A 17,795-nucleotide genomic window follows, 5' to 3' on the forward strand; every position below is an offset into this window, starting at 1 on the left:
AAGTATAAGCTTCTGGCTTTGTTTTTGATTTTTTTCCCCCCATTTAACCCCTCCTAAGAACAACAACTATTATTTCTCTACATCTCTTAGAAGTCTTAAAGTAATATTGTGAGAAATATTTGAGGATTTTATTATAAAAACAACAGTTTTATATGGACAACGCAGCACCGGCCAATCAAACACGAGATCCCGCCCTCACCTGTGTGAAGCCCCGCCCACCACATAACAGTGCTGCGTTCTATATAGTCCCCAAACGTATCTTGAGGTTTATTCGGACGTCAACGTAAAGATCAGATGCCTCAGTGACCAGATGCTGTCTGAAACGGTGAGTAACAATCTATTAAACACTGCGTAACTAGTTATTGGTGCGTGAACTGTGCCAGAAGTTATTACACACAGTCAGTTTTAATACTCTTTGCATTACTTTGTATCGAGTTCCTCAGAATAGTATTTTTTTAACTGATCTATTTTTATTATGTTAAAAACGAAAATATTATTGTATTGCATTATGTAATTGGTCGAATTGTGATTGCAATTTATTATAGCTATTTTATATTTCACACTATTGCACTGTTTTTTTTCATGCATGCATGCACATAATAATTTTGCAATTTAGGTTTTAAATGGCATATATAGTGAGCATACTCCTACTGTTTTTAGCATGCATTTTTGTAGTTGTTGTGACCTGAAATAATAAGTATTTAATTATTCTATATCATATTTTTTCTTTAATTTAAAATATTTTATCCATTTGATTATATTCTAGATTAATTGGAGTAGGTCTATATTGTATTGTTTTCTCAAGCTGTATGCCAAAACCTGCCTTTTTATTTGATACTGTTGCATCGTTGTTGGCAAGCATGCAAATAATAGTTTTAATTGGCATTTATCATCTGTTTGACCTCGATATATGTAATGAGAGAGTTGTTGTGGCATTTACAACCCTGAAATGAAAAGTAACTATATCAATATATTCTGGAACAGCACGTTTCATATTTCTGTGTTATAACATTTCCGACTCGACAGAGGTTTGGTTTGGCTTCTCGGAACCACTCCTAGTATTGTCTCATTCTATGGTTGGTGAACTAATACTTTGGCATCCCACGAGATGATTTTCAATGTCGGCACCCAAGGGAGTCGCTAATGCTTTTGAGCTCTTAAAAACCCAATCCTGTTTTTACCTGGTCATCTGTCTGTATTTCTTGCCTCCATGTGTTCTTGTGTTTTACAGTTTGGATGTCCAGGTTGTGTTGCAGGTCTTTGTATAGACTGAAATGGAGAAGAAAGACTTGAATAAGTGGCCCGAGGGTGATCCACGGCCAGCTTACCTCTCCACTTGCAAATGTATAACTTTAGCTGCCATACTGATTCTTCTCATCATTGGGGCTGCTGTGGGATTTATGACAGGTGAACTCAATATTTTTTTTTTTATAGTCATTTGTACAAACAATCAAAATATTATGATACTGATGGAAACTTAAACCAACCTTGTTTTCCCTGTTTAGCTTATTTAATACAAGAGGAACATTATTTCATGGAAACAGTGGAATTGGAAGGTCTCAGTTATGATCCAGATCTGCGAGATAAAACATCAGGTTTCTATGTAGTTCTGACTGCGACTCTGAAAGAAAAGGTACGACCAGAAGACATGAATGTTAATGTGCTCAATTTATTAGTTATTTCAAAACAATAAAATGCAGATGTAAAAAGGGGTTTGCTGTCTTCACTATTTTACAGATCAGGAATATCTTTAGCGCCTCTGCAGTGGCAAGTCACTTTATTGACTGCCAGATAGTTGCATATGGGTAGGTACACTGCTTACATGCTATGTTTTAACATAAAATTAGCTGAAACTGTACTTACCATCAGACCATCCAAGATGTAGAAGAGTTTGTTTCTTCATCAGAACACCAATTCATCACATCACATCACTTGCTCACAAATGGATCCTCTGCAGTGAATGGGTGCCGTCAGAATCAGCTGGTAAAAACATCACAATAATCTGCCATCACACTTTAACTGGAGAAAGCGTTATTATGGATTATGGACTGTTATTTTGTCCAGAGCGATGATATAAAGTTAAAACGATTTAATGATGGATTTGTTTCTTACAAACATGCAGCTTTTCAGTTCACAAGACATTAACTGATGGACTGGAATGGTGAGGATTACTTGTGGAGTATTGTGATGTTTTTATCAGCAGTTTGCACTCTCCTTCTGACGGCACCCATTCACTGCAGACGATCCATTGGTGAGCAAGTGATGTAATGCTACATTTCTCCAAATCTGTTCTCATGAAGAAACAACTCATACTATCTTTGATGGCCTGAGGGTAAGTAAATTATTAGCTAATTTAAATTTTTGGGTTAACTATTCCTTTCACATGGTGGGGAATTATGGTATTTGTTTAAGAGTCTGTGATATCTTTCAGGAATGCCAATACAAATGTTTTGACCTCTCTACGTTTGGTCTTCCGGATCTCTCAAGTCCAGGGGTATACAGAGAGTTTTGTTCAAGACCTCCTCCGCTCTGGATTGAAGGCCATGTTGAATGGGAAACCCATTGTTATCCCAGATTATGGAGAGATCACTAGCATCATCCTTCTTGGTACGCCAGTTTCCTTTTTTCCTCTTAAAAAAAAAACGAATTAAAAAACAAGTTAATAATAGTGTTATTTTTACCTATTTTATAATTCCAGGAGCAAGTGGAAAGTCATTCTATGAGATTGGGAATGACATAAGTAAGATAATATATTATTGATCATATTTGAAGGTTTATTGTAAACTTAGAGTGCTCAGATTTGTTTGTTATTTATGGCAGGTAAATGTCCTGAGAACACATTCACTTGTGACAATGGCGAGTGCGTCACAAAAACAAATCCAGAATGTGACTCTATAACCGACTGTGTTGATGGTTCAGATGAAACATTTTGCTGTAAGTGTCACAATCTTGCTATTATGCTAACTCTTGAACTAGCTGTTAGTTTCCTTTCTGTAAGTTTAAGAACTTTTTTTGCTAAAATTTGACATTTTAGTATCAAAATAGTTTAAAGGAGTGGAACATGTATTTATAGTTGTGCTTGTTAAGGCAAACATCACAATCACCAAGGGTTAGTCATTTGAACAAACCACAAATCCTAATTAAATGTACATAATATTGGTACACATTTGAATATGTCAAACTGTGCAGCATAATGAGACAATGTGTGCTGCTATTAGTCTTCTATGGATTTCCACCCAATGGACAGCAATACTGGCAAAAAAATCAATAGACTTCAATTTAAGATGTACACAAGCTACAGTGGGTACGGAAAGTATTCAGACCCCCTTACATTTTTCACTCTTTGTTATATTGCGACAAGAATTGCACAGAGACCAGAAGCCACCTAAAAACCAACCAGGACAACCTAGAAATCACCTAGAATACCATTGGAAATGCATATAAACATGTTAAAGGCACTAAAAACACGTTAGCAACCAAAGAACTATAGAATTGTAGTGGCTAGTTCTAGCTTAATTTATGTTATTTGATTGTTAACCACTGTTTCTCTTATAGCCTGTGGAACACGTCCAGCCATGGCTAACCGTGTTGTGGGTGGTGAAAATGGCCGTCACGGGGAGCTACCCTGGCAGGTCAGTCTGAGACTACGTGGCCGTCATACCTGTGGTGCATCCATCGTCAACAATCATTGGCTCGTCAGCGCTGCCCATTGTTTTGAAACGTGAGGAATCGTTCTTGTAGAATCTTCATCAGCCCCTCTCTAGACACCAATGTATATCTAAATATGTCTTCTTATATACCAAAGAGAAAACAACCCAAAAGATTGGACGGCTCTTGTGGGAGCCAATCTAGTCAGTGGGGAGGAGGGCGAAGCCACCATGATAAACATCAAGTCCCTGGTTGTCTCTCCGAGATACGATCCCATGACCACTGACAGTGATGTGACCGTGCTGGAGTTGGAAACACCATTGACGTTCAGCTCTTATGTTCAGCCAGTCTGTATCCCATCATCCTCTCATATTTTCAGTCCTGGGCAGAACTGCATCGTCTCTGGCTGGGGAACTCTTAATCAGTACACAAGTATGTTTGATGTTGCGGAAAGCATCTGAATATACTTTTGCTTGAATTTGTTGAGTTTAACTTAGATGTACTTGGTCACTTAGATGCTTTTTTCTTGACTGAGTTCTTAGTCTTAATAAGATTCCGTGAAGACCAGTGGTTTTGCCACAAGTCAAAAGCCTGGCTACTTGTGACTACTCTTTTTGAGACTACACCTCTTTGTGCCCGAGCAGGTGAGGTGCCTTCAACATTACAGAAGGCAATTGTGAAGATCATTGACTCGAAAGTTTGCAACAAGTCAACTGTATACAGAGGTGCACTTACCCAAAATATGATGTGTGCTGGATTTCTTCAAGGGAAGGTGGACTCTTGTCAGGTAAGGGTACTTGATTTAAAAGTGTTTCAAAATTAATTATTCAATTGCTTTAAATGTGGGTTTGTCCTTCAGGGAGATTCCGGAGGCCCTCTGGTATGTGAGGTGTCCCCTGGACGCTTTTTCCTGGCTGGCGTGGTGAGCTGGGGAGTGGGATGCGCACAGATCAACAAGCCTGGAGTCTATTCCCGCGTTACCAAGCTCCGCAACTGGATTCTGAGCTACACCAATACTGCACCAACAATCCAAGTCGCCCCCACTGTCCCTAGCGTCACAACCACTACAGTTCACATTGCTAAAGTTATGAGCCTATCCTCTGAGCAAGTCAGTAATGATTATTACCCTGCTACTGGGAACTGCAGTGGTAATTATAACTGTGGCGGAGACATGTGCATCAGCAAGACAAACCCGGAGTGTGACAAAGTCGCTGACTGCCCCAATGAAGCTGACGAGAAAAACTGTGGTAAATAATCTCTATCCATAATCTCAATCTCTAGAATGCCCAATCCTGCTTCTGAAGATCTACCTTACTGGAAAGTTTAGCTCCAAACCTAATCAAGTACTTAATTATTACAAAGAGGTGTGTTGGAGCAGGGTTGGAACTGAACTTTGCAGGCAGGCACCAGAGCTGATCCTAGGATTGGGCACCCCTGCTCTACAACATTTACTCTGGTTTGCACTCTTTTTAATGAAATGTTAACTATCTAGAGTAGACCTTCGTCAGGGTAGGTGCCATATTTAAAGGGGTCATTAACTACCTTTGTTTTTTTTATGTTGTACTGTTCTCTGAGGTCCACTTATAATGTTATTAAAATGTTTACATCAAAAAACATAATTCAGAAGTAATAGGCAATTTTCTATCCTGTTTTTAACCCCCCTCATCAGAACGCTCTGTTTGAATAGGTTTGGCGGAGTGTAGACTCAGAAGTAAACGCCCACTGCTGTGACTGGCTTATAGTTGTGTTATGTTTGACAGCCTACATCCTTCATAGATGGACACTGCTGTGATTTAGATTAAAAACGCATAAATACTCAGTACATATCAAACACTCTGTAATAATAGACAAAGAAATAGTGACCACATAATAAAAACAGTTTCTCACACTTGAGTCTTGCGACATTATTGTCGGATCCAATATAGTCGGGACAGCATCGTCTTTTAGTTTCAATCTTTCTGAAAATCCTGCGTCAAATTGTGCCTTGTTTGTAAATGAATCCATGGTAAAATGAAGTGAACAAAGGACCAAGTTCCTACTGACGCGGTCTGGAACTTAAAAAATGAAGTTCATAAATGCACACATTGGTGGATGGGGTTAAACAGGCAGTGATGTAGAAGCAGGTGTTGATCTTCTGAGAAGGTGGTGTTTAGCCACACTATTATGTCATAAAGTGGCAAATTCCACAATCTGTCGTTTTGGCAGATTGGCTTCAATGTAAGCTGTTTTTAGACTAACGAGAAAGTTTTGAGTCCTGAAACTTACAGAACGTTTTAATAGCACAATGACCTCTTATATGTCAAAAGATCAAGGGAAGTTTGATTTCTCAGTTCATGATCCCCTTAAATTTAGATGAAAGAAATAAGGGTAGAGGTACAGTCTGTTCGAAAGGTTGTACTGTCACCAATTTTCACAACCCAGAGTTCTTTAGTGCACTAAGTTTTTTCAGAATAGCATATTTTCAACATTGTGTCAGCTGATTGACACCAAGTTGCTCAACTGTACAACCCATTGAACAGAATGTACATGCATCCCTCACAGCCTTATGGGTGTAAATGTAATATGGTATATACCCCGACTAAGGACCCATTGAACTAGCTTTAGGAATAAGAATAAAAGAGTCACTTGATTACTTTGTAGACTGTGGGAATCGTCCAGCTATGGGCCAGGAGAGGATTATTGGTGGTGTCACTGCCCATAGAGGTGAATGGCCATGGGTGGGCAGTCTGCAGTACCAACGCACTCACCGCTGTGGAGCTACGCTTATCCACTGCAAATGGCTCCTGACTGCAGCTCACTGCTTCAGAGGGTAGTGTACCTTTGATTGACATCTACCCAACATGCTCTACTTTCAGATCTGGACAGAGTTGAACAGGGAAGATTGTGTTTTATTTTGTTTTCGTTAATAGTGACCTGAACCCTGGCAGCTGGACGGTAAGTCTTGGCTCGGTCATTTGGTCTGGAGTGGGTGCTCTGGTGATTCCAGTGCAAAGGATCATCCATCATCCTGCTTTCAATGGCAGCACCATGGACTTCGATGTGGCCCTGGTGGAACTCTCCATCCCTGCCCCAAAGTCCTACACCATCCAGACTGTGTGTTTGCCTTCTCCCTGGCATAGCTTCATCAAAAATATGGAATGCTACATCATTGGATGGGGTGCTATGAGGGAGGATGGTAAGTATGGGGTTGGTCAAGGTGACCAAGACAAAACCTAACACTAGTAGTTTATGATATCGTTATCACCCTACACGTTTTGGTGCGGACCTAGGTTCGAGTGACCTTAATGTGTGGCTAATGCTGAAGCTGTCTTCCAAACTAGAGTGTTCACCAAGTGTTCACCATCTGTTTGAAAAAGGGAATTTGATTCACATTAGTCGTCATACATTTTGTAATGGATGTAAAAACAAACCAAACATGAAATGCTATATGCCAGAGGTGGCACATTATCGGACTGAAAGCGGCTGAGAGCTTCAGAAAGTTTGGGCATTCCTCGACTTTATGCAAATATCGTGCGAACAATGCAGGGCAACAACCAATCGCCGTTAAAAGATGATGAAATGCAAGCAGTATGTAAACAGTTTTCAGAGGCATGCTCTGCCCTAAATTTGGAGAAGGGTTTGGCTGCAGCTTGGCACTTGCACTCTCAGACGTGCATTCTCAGACACTTGCACTTCCGCTAGCGACGTCACTTGCAGTCTTTTTTATTTTTTATTTTGTTCTATTTATTGATTACTTTTTGTTTGAATCTCTCAACATTTTACAACAGTATAGCCAGGTGGTGAAGACAAGACAAAAGAAGCTAAATTACGAAGTCACTTGCAATCGCCACTTGCACTCTCCGATACCTGCGACGTCACTTGCAATCGACCCAAAGCAGTGGCGTTGTAGCGTTGCCAGCGGCACGGAGTGCAGATTTGACTCCGTAGTGGAAACGCACCTTTAGTGTATCCTATCATGTATCATGTTCTGAAAATAAATCGTGGGACTTTTTTTGCTGAGATCTCGCGAGAGGTCACGGAAACCTTTCCGATGCAAGTTAAATATTAATATAATAATTAGTTATTATATATAATTTGGTAGAAAACAAAGTGTTGCACGTTTTATTGGTGCAAAGATGAGAAGTGGTTAAATATATTTTGTACAACATTTGCAACTGTTTTTATCACTTAATTAGATGCACCACAAATTAAATTGTCATGTTACAGGGACTACTGAACAGACATTTAGAAGTTGATTTTAAAATGCAAAAAAAAAAAAAGCTATATAAACACTTGCATTTTTACAACACTATATAAGTGTGTCCCATCAGGTAATGAAAAAGTATTTAAAATAAAAATAAAGCTATGTAAACACTTGGATTTTTACAACACTATTGCCTAAGTGTGTCACATTAGGTAATGCAAAGTTCTACACACACTTGTGGTCTTCATCCTCACTTGAACACAAATACAGCCAAATACAGGATACACATCATATAAGTAGTCAAGTGGTCAAGTGCAAAGACCACAAGTGGGGGTATTTGGACAAGGCATGTGGCTCTCCCGGACAGAAGTTGGCCACCCCTGCTATATGCTATTAGTAGACCAGTTGGGTATCCATCACGGGTATTGTGGGACTTAAGATTGGGTCAAATGTACCAAGTGTGAAAACGACATTAAAACAGCTCTTCTATTCTTCCCCTACTTGAATAAGTATTTTTCCTAAAAGATATGGAAAATTGTGATTGCTTTTGTTTGACAAGGTGCATTATGACATATGGTCTGTTTATCCCATGTAGGTATGATAACCAATTTGCTGCAAAAAGCACAGGTTAATGTCATTGATAAGTTGGACTGCCAGCAAGCTTACGGTGCTGAACTTACCAACAACATGATGTGTGCTGGCTCTATGGAAGGAGACAAGGACACATGTCTGGTAAGTTTCTGGTCAAAAATTTGTTTCCAATATTAAAGAGTTCTGAACTCTACTATTCAAAATAGTGAGGAGTTGCACATTCTTCTCTTTGTAGGAGAAATCTGATTCACTTTTTCTGAAGCACCATTGCACTTACCCAATGATACTTAATGCTCTAAAAGTCTTTTTTTACCACTTAAAACATCCACCATGCCTCTTAAGCTGATTACGTAACCCAGCCCAATGTAACCCAACCATATCCTTGAGTTTTCAGCAGACTTCTGTAAATGTCATACCTTCCATAAAAACACCAATGAATGCAGTGGTCTTGTCTTTGTCTGCAGGGAGACTCAGGGGGCCCTCTGGTGTGCCGCGAACCCCAGGGCCGGTGGTTTCTGGCTGGGGTGACCAGCTGGGGTCACGGCTGTGGTCGACTTGGCTTCCCAGGAGTTTACATGCAGGTCACAGCTGTCAGAGAATGGATATCTATATACCTCCCTTTTTAAAAATATCCTCCACCATCTTTCTCACAAGTGATGTGCAGTCATACCTCTCAAATGAAATGAATAGGGGTGTAACGGTTCACAAAATTTACATTTCGGTTCGATACAACACAGTGGAGTCACAGTTCGGTATGTTTTCAATACAGCAAAAAGAAAGAAATGCCAGAGAAATTTCCTTGATTTTTACAAATTTTATATGACGATTTGTTACGGTGATTTGTTTTGCCCTGTCTGAATCAGTTGGAAATGCCTGCCTAAATGCTGCGGTGATAGTTTGTAGAGTGTGTATCTCCTTGTTTTCGTCTATTTCCATAATTCCGATATCGACAGGAACAATATAAAAAATAAAAAAAAGCCTCAGAAAAACTGCCAAGAATGCCCACAACAGATGTCTGTACCTACAAACCTCTGAAAAATGAATTTGCCAAGTCAATGAAACCTCATCCTATAAAACTATATTTTAGAAATAAAAACGTTACAAGTAATGTTCACCTTTTATTTGTATTTAGCCTTCATACAAACAAAAAATGTTACTAGCCATATTGCAACGAACGAGCTAGTCCAGACTATGCCTGACTGGAGCAGTGTGTTTTTCTTTGAGGGCTGTTATGTCGTTGAGCGCAGTGGCACTGAGAACATTGTATTTCACACACTTTAAGCTCTTTTATTTTCCAAATGTAATAGGATTAGTACAACGAATCGTTCGGTTTGTAATGCGTACTGAACCGAAACCCTCGTACTGAACGGTTCAGTACAAATATGTGTATCGTTACACCCCTAGAAATGAACGCATGAAACTCTAATGGACAACTTTACCAACTGGTTCATACTGTACTGTCAAAATATATATTTTTGGTATTTATTACCAATGCAATCTGGAGTATGAAGCAGTAGCCCTTGATGTGCTATAGCCATTGAGGCTATTAAACCATGAGGCCCCCACTGAATCTGCAGACTTTTTTTATTGTAATGATTTTGAAGGAATAATCATTGGAGAGGCTCCTAATTAGTTAGGATGCAGATTCCATGTGGCCCTGAGTGTAACCAACATGACTTAAAAATAATGATAATTTTGAAGTGGTTTTCACTTTAGGTGTAAGATAATAAAAAATTGCAACATTCGCTTGCCAGAAGTTTGATAAATTCCGATTTCAAGAGACAAATATAACCAGCAGGATTTATATTCCTCGAACACAAAATGGACTTTACTACAAAATAGAGGTAATTTGTTTTTACTTGGTTGATGCGGAAAGAAGGATTAAGGAAGATTAAAGGGTTACTCCACCCCAAAATGAAAATGTTGTCATTAATCACTTACCCTCATGTCGTTCCAAACCCTTAAAAGCTTCGTTCGTCTTAGGAACACAATTTAAGATATTTTGGATGAAAACCGGGAGGCTTGTGACTGTCCCATTGACTGCCAAGTAAATAACTGTCAAGGTCCAGAAAAGTATGAACGACATCGTCAGAATAGTCCATCTGCCATCAGTGGTTCAACCGTAACGTTATGAAGCAACGAGAATACTGTTTGTACGTGAAGAAAACAAAAATAACGACTTTATTCAACAATTCGTCTCCTCTGTGTCTCTCCGCATCATTGTAGCGCCATTTTGGAGAATATCCGCTGAACGCAAACTGCGTACGCTATTCTGTGTCAGCCGCGACACAAAGATACGTTTTCTACGTGTATTTATGCTTTGATTTGAACGAAAACAGCGCATCCGTGCAGCGTACAAAAAGTATTCGTAGGAGTGCTTTGATTTGAACGAAAACAGCGCATCCGTGCAGCGTACAAAAAGTATTCTCATTGCTTCATAACGTTACGGTTGAACCACTGATAGCAGATGGACTATTTTGACGATGTCTTTCATACCTTTCTGGGTCTTGACAGTGTTATTTACTTGGCAGTCAATCGGACAGTCACAAGCCTCCCGGTTTTCATCCAAAATATCTTAAATTGTGTTCCGAAGACGAACGAAGCTTTTACGGGTTTGGAACGACATGGGGGTAAGTGATTAATGACAAAATGTTCATTTTGGGGTAAAGTAACCTTTTAAGGAAAGAAACATATTGTATATTACGATGGAAACCTCAATATAAATGTTTATGCCATTAAGGACCTGTCACAGATGGAACACTTCATGTGCATTTGCAAGTCTTACGGACTTACAATGGCCGCCGCGTGCGTGTGTCTTAAGTCCACAAGACTGTAGGGTGTCCCTACAGTCAGAACGGTTCCGAAGGGTGCTCGCGAGCTCCCCCTTTGCGCCCTCGATCCGCACTTCTGCCGAGCATGCACTGAGGCGAGCTCCGCAGCAGACTTCTACCCGACAGTCAAAGTGGCATTACATCACGAAAGTGCGGACTCAGAGGAAGACCGCGAAGGTTTAGGGTGCAATTTGGGACAGGGCCTAAACAAGATTCTTTTCAAACCGTTGCTCCACCATGACAATACTTGACCAGGCTATACAAGAAGACAGTTCAGAAATGCATGCTATAGTGCCCCCTGTGGCAATGCTGGGAATGCAACACGTACGTTAATTTACTTTCTTAGTGCGTTTCAGGCCTAATTTGTACAAATGGTGCTACATCTGTTAACCAATGAAAGAATAAACATCAATAAAAATGGACTAATTTGGTGTTATTTATTTGCATTTCATAAAAACAGCTTGGTGACAATTACACAACATCTGTCTGGACATACCTTGGTGGAGTTTGAGTCTCTGTCCAAATCTTTCCAAGACTCGAAGCAATGGAAATGGGAAATTTTGACTTGTACACAAATTGAACTACAAAGGCTTGCAGTTAAACAACCCTACTACTGTACTTATGAGACAATGAGACAAATGACACTCCAGGGTTGACAATTGTGGTTTGCTCTTCAGATGTAAGTAAGAAGGACTGTTTGGCTGCTCCTGGTGAAGAAGCGACAATTATTGCAACAAAGGCACCCCTGAATTCTCCCCCTCTGGGAGAAGAACTAGGTTTGTGGAACAGAGTTGGTAAAGTGAGCCCTTCCCTCAGGGAATGGAGTAACATCCACCCAATGACAAAAGACACAGACGGTATGCTGAATTTTGATTGGCTGCTTGATAAATGGATAACAGCAAAAGGTGAAGAATCTGAATTTTAGCATTGTTTTTAAACATAGTGAAACCTCCGAACAGGAAAGTGGAGCTAAAATCCAGACCCATTCTTTTGTTATCCCAATTCCAGCCATCATTATAAGCATAAGAGTTGCTACTACAATTATCAATCCCTTAATCTGAATTTGTCAATTATTAAACAGCTATTTTATGTCTTATATAATCATTTTAACAAACAAAATGTAATGAAAAATGTCCATGTAGAGTCTAAATCCAACCACCTGGTTCCTTCTGTAGCCATCAGCTGTTGTTGTGTGGTAAGAGAGCCAAGTCTATACACCTGTCGTGTATTCAGAGACTAGACATCTCTACCTGAGGACTGAGGTAGTACCGACTGCCATCTGCACATCAAATACGTGCCCTTTCCCTCTGTAATCTGGAATTATATGCGCGGGAGACCGTGTTCCATGCGTCCATATATCGGTCCATACACATGGCAATGCATTTCTGGGAAAAAACAAATGGGGAACAGATGGGTTTATATTTTTTTTCCCTCAAATAAACATGGGTAACGGCATAGGAAGTATCGCTCCCACCTGTTCAGAGTTGTCCAATGTGCTTCCTGGCTTGCCAATGCACTTCTTGAAGCATTTATCAGTCATTCTCTGCAATGTGGGACAAATTCTATTAGGAAGGCATGGAATAATTCTAGTGTGGTAGTACCATGTTACCTTTTGGTTCTAGTGATACCTTGAAGAACCTTGCAAAAATGTAATATGGCAATATCATACAGTTATAATTTTTGGTGTAGGATTTACTTTGAAACAATTCAGTCATAAATTGCTAATACATTTCACAAAATAATTACAAATAAATGTGAAAAATTGAAGTAGAAACACTAAAAATGATGTTTTCTGAAAAAAAGTGTTTTATTTACAACAAAATCATTATTTACAGTATAGTATAGTGATAGTATTACATAGTAATATGACGGTACTTTATAATATTTATATAAATATATGGTATTTGAAGGTTTTTGCAAGAACACCATACTATGGTACTACTATGGTATTTTTTGTACTGCTTTTCGGACATTTTGTTGGACATGTAACATGGTATTTTTGGACATACTTAGTAATACTGTAGTACCTAAATTATTGTATACAACCACTGTACCATGGAGCCACCACAGTACATTTTTAAATACCATATATCATGGTATTTCAATACAACAGTACTTAAAATTTATCATGGTAGTAATATGGTACGTGTTCAAAAGCAGTTTTATCATATTTTAGAGACAAAATTAGAGAGAGAGAGAGAGAGAGAGAGAGAGAGAGAGAGAGAGAGAGAGAGAGAGAGAGAGAGAGAGAGAGAGAGAGAGAGAGAGAGAGAGAGAGAGAGAGAGAGAGAGAGAGAGAGAGAGAGAGAGAGAGAGAGAGAGAGAGAGAGAACGATGTACGATGATACAAGTTGAAAATACCAGGATAATATCATGTTATTTTTTTAGTAAGTGTACACCGTGATGAACTGTTTTTAATGATAACCACCATGACATATGCATGGCACTCCAAATATATTCACCATGCTAATACCATGGTGCATTTCTATTAATTTATTTACCAATATACACAATAATAAAACTATTTAACATGTTTCTCAAAAACAGACTTACAAAAAACACCATTTAGCATCTTAAGAGGTTAAAGTCACTTACCTGCAGCAGCTCTTGCGCGTTTGCAACAGCAATCTGAACTTTGACCTGCTCCATTATAGTGCCAGTGTCCATTTTACCAAACGAGGAGCCCGAAGAGAAATCTGAACCGAAACTGTCCATTTTACACACTTGTAGACCTAATTACAGCGACACACTGGATTAAAGTCAGTGTCGCTTCGGTACATGTGATAACTGTGCCCTTGAGATGAACCGGAAGCGCTCTGGAAAACATCCTGACTGTTGACTTTTGGGATATGTAGTTTTTAATTACAGCACAATCAAAAAGCAATAATAAAACTAAAATAATAAATTACGTGATGAATTTTAAGCTAAAAAGTCCGATTTTAAGGGAAGGTGCTATTAGCATAAATTCTGATTTTAAAAAGACGAATCACTTTTGATTTAAAACAGTTTTGCAATTTGAAAGAGCCAACAAAATTATATTAACAGTATATGCTAAAATGCATATATATATATATATATATATATATATATATATATATTGTGCTGTAATATAGTAAGACTGCAATATTTGCATTTGTTACAAATATCTGTTAATAATGCAATTATTAACAGATATTGCTTTAATGCAATATGGATTCTGTCCAGTAGGTGCCGCTACATTCCAACAGGTATGTTATTGCGGTGGAGAAATGATTTTTCTTCCATTTTTTTTTGTTTTATTAGATATTTATAAAACATACAAAAAACATACATACATGTAAATAAATAATACAGTAAAGGGATATCATAGCAATAAAATGAATAATTTCTAATCGTGCCTAAAGACAAAACAGGCAGTGGAAGTTAAAAGTATGATACCTCTATGATAGGAAAGTCAGATATAATTGGTGTTAAAAACTGTGTAAGCAGGGCGCTGAGACAGTAACGGCTGTGTTTAAGCTCTAATAACTCTGTTAGACATGAACACTGAATGTTGGCAGGGGGTCTGACAGTAATTAACAGTCATACAGTACAGTGAGTGTCCATTCATTCACAGTACAGTACACTGCTGTTGTTTGTACAACAACCACTTTGAGCGAGAAAGAAAGATGCAAATAATAACATCATGCTTCTCCTGTCTTCATAATTGTGTTGGAAAGCAAACATTGTGGACTGATACTAAATACCATAATGAAAGAGACTTAATATCAATGTACTGTGGTGGTATGATGGTTGAATGATATAAAATTGTAAAATGCTATTGATTCCTTTATTTACAATTACAATGATTTTATTTTTTATTGAGTTATTATTATTATTTATTCATGTAGTAATGCTGTATTTAAACCTATTTTTAGTTTTTGTAACCATTTTTTGTAGATATTTTTAAACATTTTTTCTTACGTTCGACAAAAATGTTTTTTTTTTTTTTACAAATATGCATGCATCCACCATGCATTGTGTTTCAATATCAGTCACACTGACATGTGCATGATCACTCATTCCCCGAAACACTTCTGATTAATAATAAAACGCGTCCTAAGATCACCTCCTCCGCCAGGATTGGACATTTAACGTGCGGGAAGAGGAGGAGCGACTGAGATCCACACTAAACGCTCACTCACAGCTCAAATCACAGTGGTAATGTTCCCCAGCAGCGTGTAACAGGCAGATCTCGCAGGCTTCAGACTGATCTCATCTCAAGAACTGTTACTACTGAAACATTTCGACGAGACGTCTTAAAGTAACACGCGTCCTTAAAAGTCGAATGCATACTTTACAAGTCCGTGCGTGGAAAGGAAATAAGGTAAAGTCATACTACTTTTGTTCTACTGCTTTTGATTATACGAAACAACTTTACAATATATAAACGTGTATACATTGATTGTACCGCTCAGTAGACTTGTCTGGCGAAAACCTGTCACTTTAACCTTCTCCTTTAACCACATTAAATCTTTAAATGCATTGCGATATGATCTTATGACATGGAATATCATGTACATTTTTTTCTCAAATTTTTTAAGCAAAGAAAAATATATAGAATCTGTTGTACTTTAACAGGTTACTTAAGTTATTTAAACAAAAATGCACGTGTTGCCATGTTAACCATAGTTACCTTAAATTAATTCAGAATTTTTAATATATGAATATTTTCTCATGACAGTACTTGTAGAAGCAATGAATGTAGTTACTATTGTATTTTATAGTTACCATGGTAAATTCAGGGGTCATTGTATCTTAGTTGATTCAACTTAAAGATGTTTTGGTGGCTGCTTAAAGGCTTTTTGAAAATTTGGTTGGTTGCCTGTTTTCAGTGAGAATGTATTTTAAAATCACATTATTTAAAACGCAACACAAAAAAGTAGAAATGTTAGAAGTATTCCAGCATTCAGTTTCATTCACTATTGTCCTAAACAATTAGGTTTCATACTGCGGTTCAGTGTTGGATTGTTTTATGCATTACTGAAATTATGAAATGATAGCTAAGAGCAGTAACTTTATCAGAGATCAAAGAGGAACGCGGTGATTCATTTCCCATGAATCATTAACCCTTGTACTGAAAGGGAGAACAATCTCAAGGTAAACGAAAAGCTGTAATATTTTACTGCTGTTTAACAAACGATTATGGGTTTACTGCCGCCCAAGGAGATGGTTGGTTCCAAGTTTAATTGCCCTAACTATTATGTATCCACTGTCTAATTATATGTTAAGGATTTTTAAACACTGCTGAACAATAGGCCTTCTGAGTAATATCAAATGAATGTCCACGGATGATTTGAGATGTTAATACTTTATCAAAAGGGATCTGAAAGGAAATTGTAAAAATGTTTTTGTCTTTCATCCAGTTTAAAGATGTCTGTCAGTAATCACGAGAACCGAAAGTCGAGGTCAAGCTCTGGGTCCATGAACATCCAGCTGTTCCACAAGACGTCACATGCAGACAGCTTGCTTACCCAACTCAACCTCCTCCGCAAGCGACGTGTCTTCACGGATGTAGTCCTGCACGCTGGACATCGAGCATTTCCATGCCACCGAGCCGTTCTGGCTTCATGTAGCCGCTATTTTGAGGCCATGTTCAGTGGTGGCCTAAAGGAGAGTCGAGACGCCGAGGTCAACTTCCACGACTCTTTGCACCCGGAGGTCCTGGAGCTCCTGCTAGACTACGCCTACTCGGCCCGGGTGATCATTAACGAGGAAAATGCTGAGTCTTTGCTGGAGGCTGGCGACATGCTCCAGTTCCACGACATCCGTGATGCTGCCGCAGAATTCCTGGAGAAGAATCTGCATCCGTCTAACTGCCTTGGAATGATGCTTCTGTCTGATGCTCATCAGTGCCAGAGGCTGTATGAACTTTCTTGGCGAATGTGTCTGGCGAATTTTGCTAATCTATACCACACTGAAGATTTCCTAAGCCTGCCCAAAGATAAAGTTCAGGAGCTTGTTTTTAGCGAGGAGCTGGAGGTTGAGGACGAAAGTATTGTGTATGAGGCTGTTATTGATTGGGTCAGAGCAGACATTGGAAGGAGGCATCTTGATCTTCCCGACCTTCTGCGCTGTGTTCGACTCGCCTTGCTCCCGGAAACCTACCTGCTAAAGAACGTTGCATCTGAGGAGCTCGTCATGGGACACAAGGTGGGCCGTGAGATTGTGGAAGACGCTGTCCGTTGCAAAATGAAGATCCTGCAGAATGACGGCGTTGTCACGGGCTTCTGCGCCCAACCCCGAAAGGTCAGCCAAGCTCTCCTGCTTCTAGGAGGCCAAACGTTCATGTGCGACAAAGTGTACATGATTGATCACAAGGCGAAGGAGATCACTCCCAAAACTGACCTTCCTAGCCCTCGCAAAGAGTGCAGCGCTTGTGCCATTGGCTGTAAAGTATATGTCACAGGTGGTCGCGGGTCTGAAAATGGGGCTTCGAAAGACGTTTGGGTCTACAACACCTTGCATGACGAATGGTCCAAAGCTGCACCGATGCTCGTCGCTAGATTCGGACATGGTTCAGC

General features: G+C 39.1%; 3 protein-coding genes across 4 annotated transcripts in view; 2 read left to right on the forward strand and 1 right to left on the reverse strand.

The window, feature by feature from the left end:
* The first annotated feature begins 265 nt into the window (after positions 1 to 265).
* LOC107695615 (transmembrane protease serine 9-like) lies at positions 266 to 9,082 on the forward strand. Its single transcript, XM_016495619.1, has 15 exons — positions 266 to 325; positions 1,232 to 1,407; positions 1,506 to 1,633; positions 1,738 to 1,805; positions 2,432 to 2,607; positions 2,699 to 2,740; positions 2,821 to 2,934; positions 3,556 to 3,721; positions 3,806 to 4,080; positions 4,293 to 4,435; positions 4,508 to 4,895; positions 6,289 to 6,457; positions 6,558 to 6,823; positions 8,427 to 8,563; positions 8,887 to 9,082. The coding sequence occupies exons 2-15, from the start codon at positions 1,275 to 1,277 to the stop codon at positions 9,046 to 9,048; spliced, it is 2,367 nt and encodes a 788-aa protein (XP_016351105.1). The 5' UTR covers positions 266 to 325; positions 1,232 to 1,274; the 3' UTR covers positions 9,049 to 9,082.
* Positions 9,083 to 11,399: 2,317 nt separating this feature from the next.
* Positions 11,400 to 14,057, reverse strand: timm13 (translocase of inner mitochondrial membrane 13 homolog (yeast)). Its single transcript, XM_016495620.1, has 3 exons — positions 13,849 to 14,057; positions 12,728 to 12,796; positions 11,400 to 12,638 (listed from the first exon to the last, which is right to left on the reverse strand). Exons 1-3 carry the CDS (start codon positions 13,966 to 13,968, stop codon positions 12,540 to 12,542), a joined length of 288 nt encoding a protein of 95 aa, XP_016351106.1. The 5' UTR covers positions 13,969 to 14,057; the 3' UTR covers positions 11,400 to 12,539.
* Positions 14,058 to 15,342: 1,285 nt separating this feature from the next.
* The window catches only part of LOC107695631 (ectoderm-neural cortex protein 1-like), a 9,400-nt gene continuing 6,947 nt past the window's right edge, over positions 15,343 to 17,795 (forward strand). Inside the window, exons 1-2 of one of the 2 annotated variants that reach the window (XM_016495644.1) lie at positions 15,343 to 15,598; positions 16,638 to 17,795. The exon at positions 16,638 to 17,795 is cut by the window's right edge and continues 676 nt beyond it. In XM_016495644.1, coding sequence (XP_016351130.1) covers positions 16,645 to 17,795 — 1,151 coding nt within the window. In that variant the 5' untranslated portion in view covers positions 15,343 to 15,598; positions 16,638 to 16,644. The remainder of the gene's footprint in view (positions 15,599 to 16,637) is intronic. The other variant, XM_016495645.1, reaches the window with a different exon arrangement.

This window comes from Sinocyclocheilus anshuiensis, unplaced genomic scaffold, assembly GCF_001515605.1.
Source record: "Sinocyclocheilus anshuiensis isolate Anshui unplaced genomic scaffold, SAMN03320099.WGS_v1.1 scaffold706, whole genome shotgun sequence".
Lineage (NCBI taxonomy): Eukaryota > Metazoa > Chordata > Actinopteri > Cypriniformes > Cyprinidae > Sinocyclocheilus > Sinocyclocheilus anshuiensis.

Excerpts from the sequence above, each read along its gene's own strand:
- timm13 (XM_016495620.1), bottom strand. The coding sequence starts at position 13,968 with ATGGACAGTTTCGGTTCAGATTTCTCTTCGGGCTCCTCGTTTGGTAAA. Across the intron at positions 12,797-13,848 it reads ACGCGCAAGAGCTGCTGCAG|AGAATGACTGATAAATGCTT; the intron begins GTAAGTGACTTT and ends CCCACATTGCAG. Across the intron at positions 12,639-12,727 it reads CATTGGACAACTCTGAACAG|AAATGCATTGCCATGTGTAT; the intron begins GTGGGAGCGATA and ends GTTTTTTCCCAG.
- LOC107695615 (XM_016495619.1), top strand. The coding sequence starts at position 1,275 with ATGGAGAAGAAAGACTTGAATAAGTGGCCCGAGGGTGATCCACGGCCA. Across the intron at positions 2,935-3,555 it reads TTCAGATGAAACATTTTGCT|CCTGTGGAACACGTCCAGCC; the intron begins GTAAGTGTCACA and ends TTTCTCTTATAG. Across the intron at positions 4,081-4,292 it reads AACTCTTAATCAGTACACAA|GTGAGGTGCCTTCAACATTA; the intron begins GTATGTTTGATG and ends GTGCCCGAGCAG.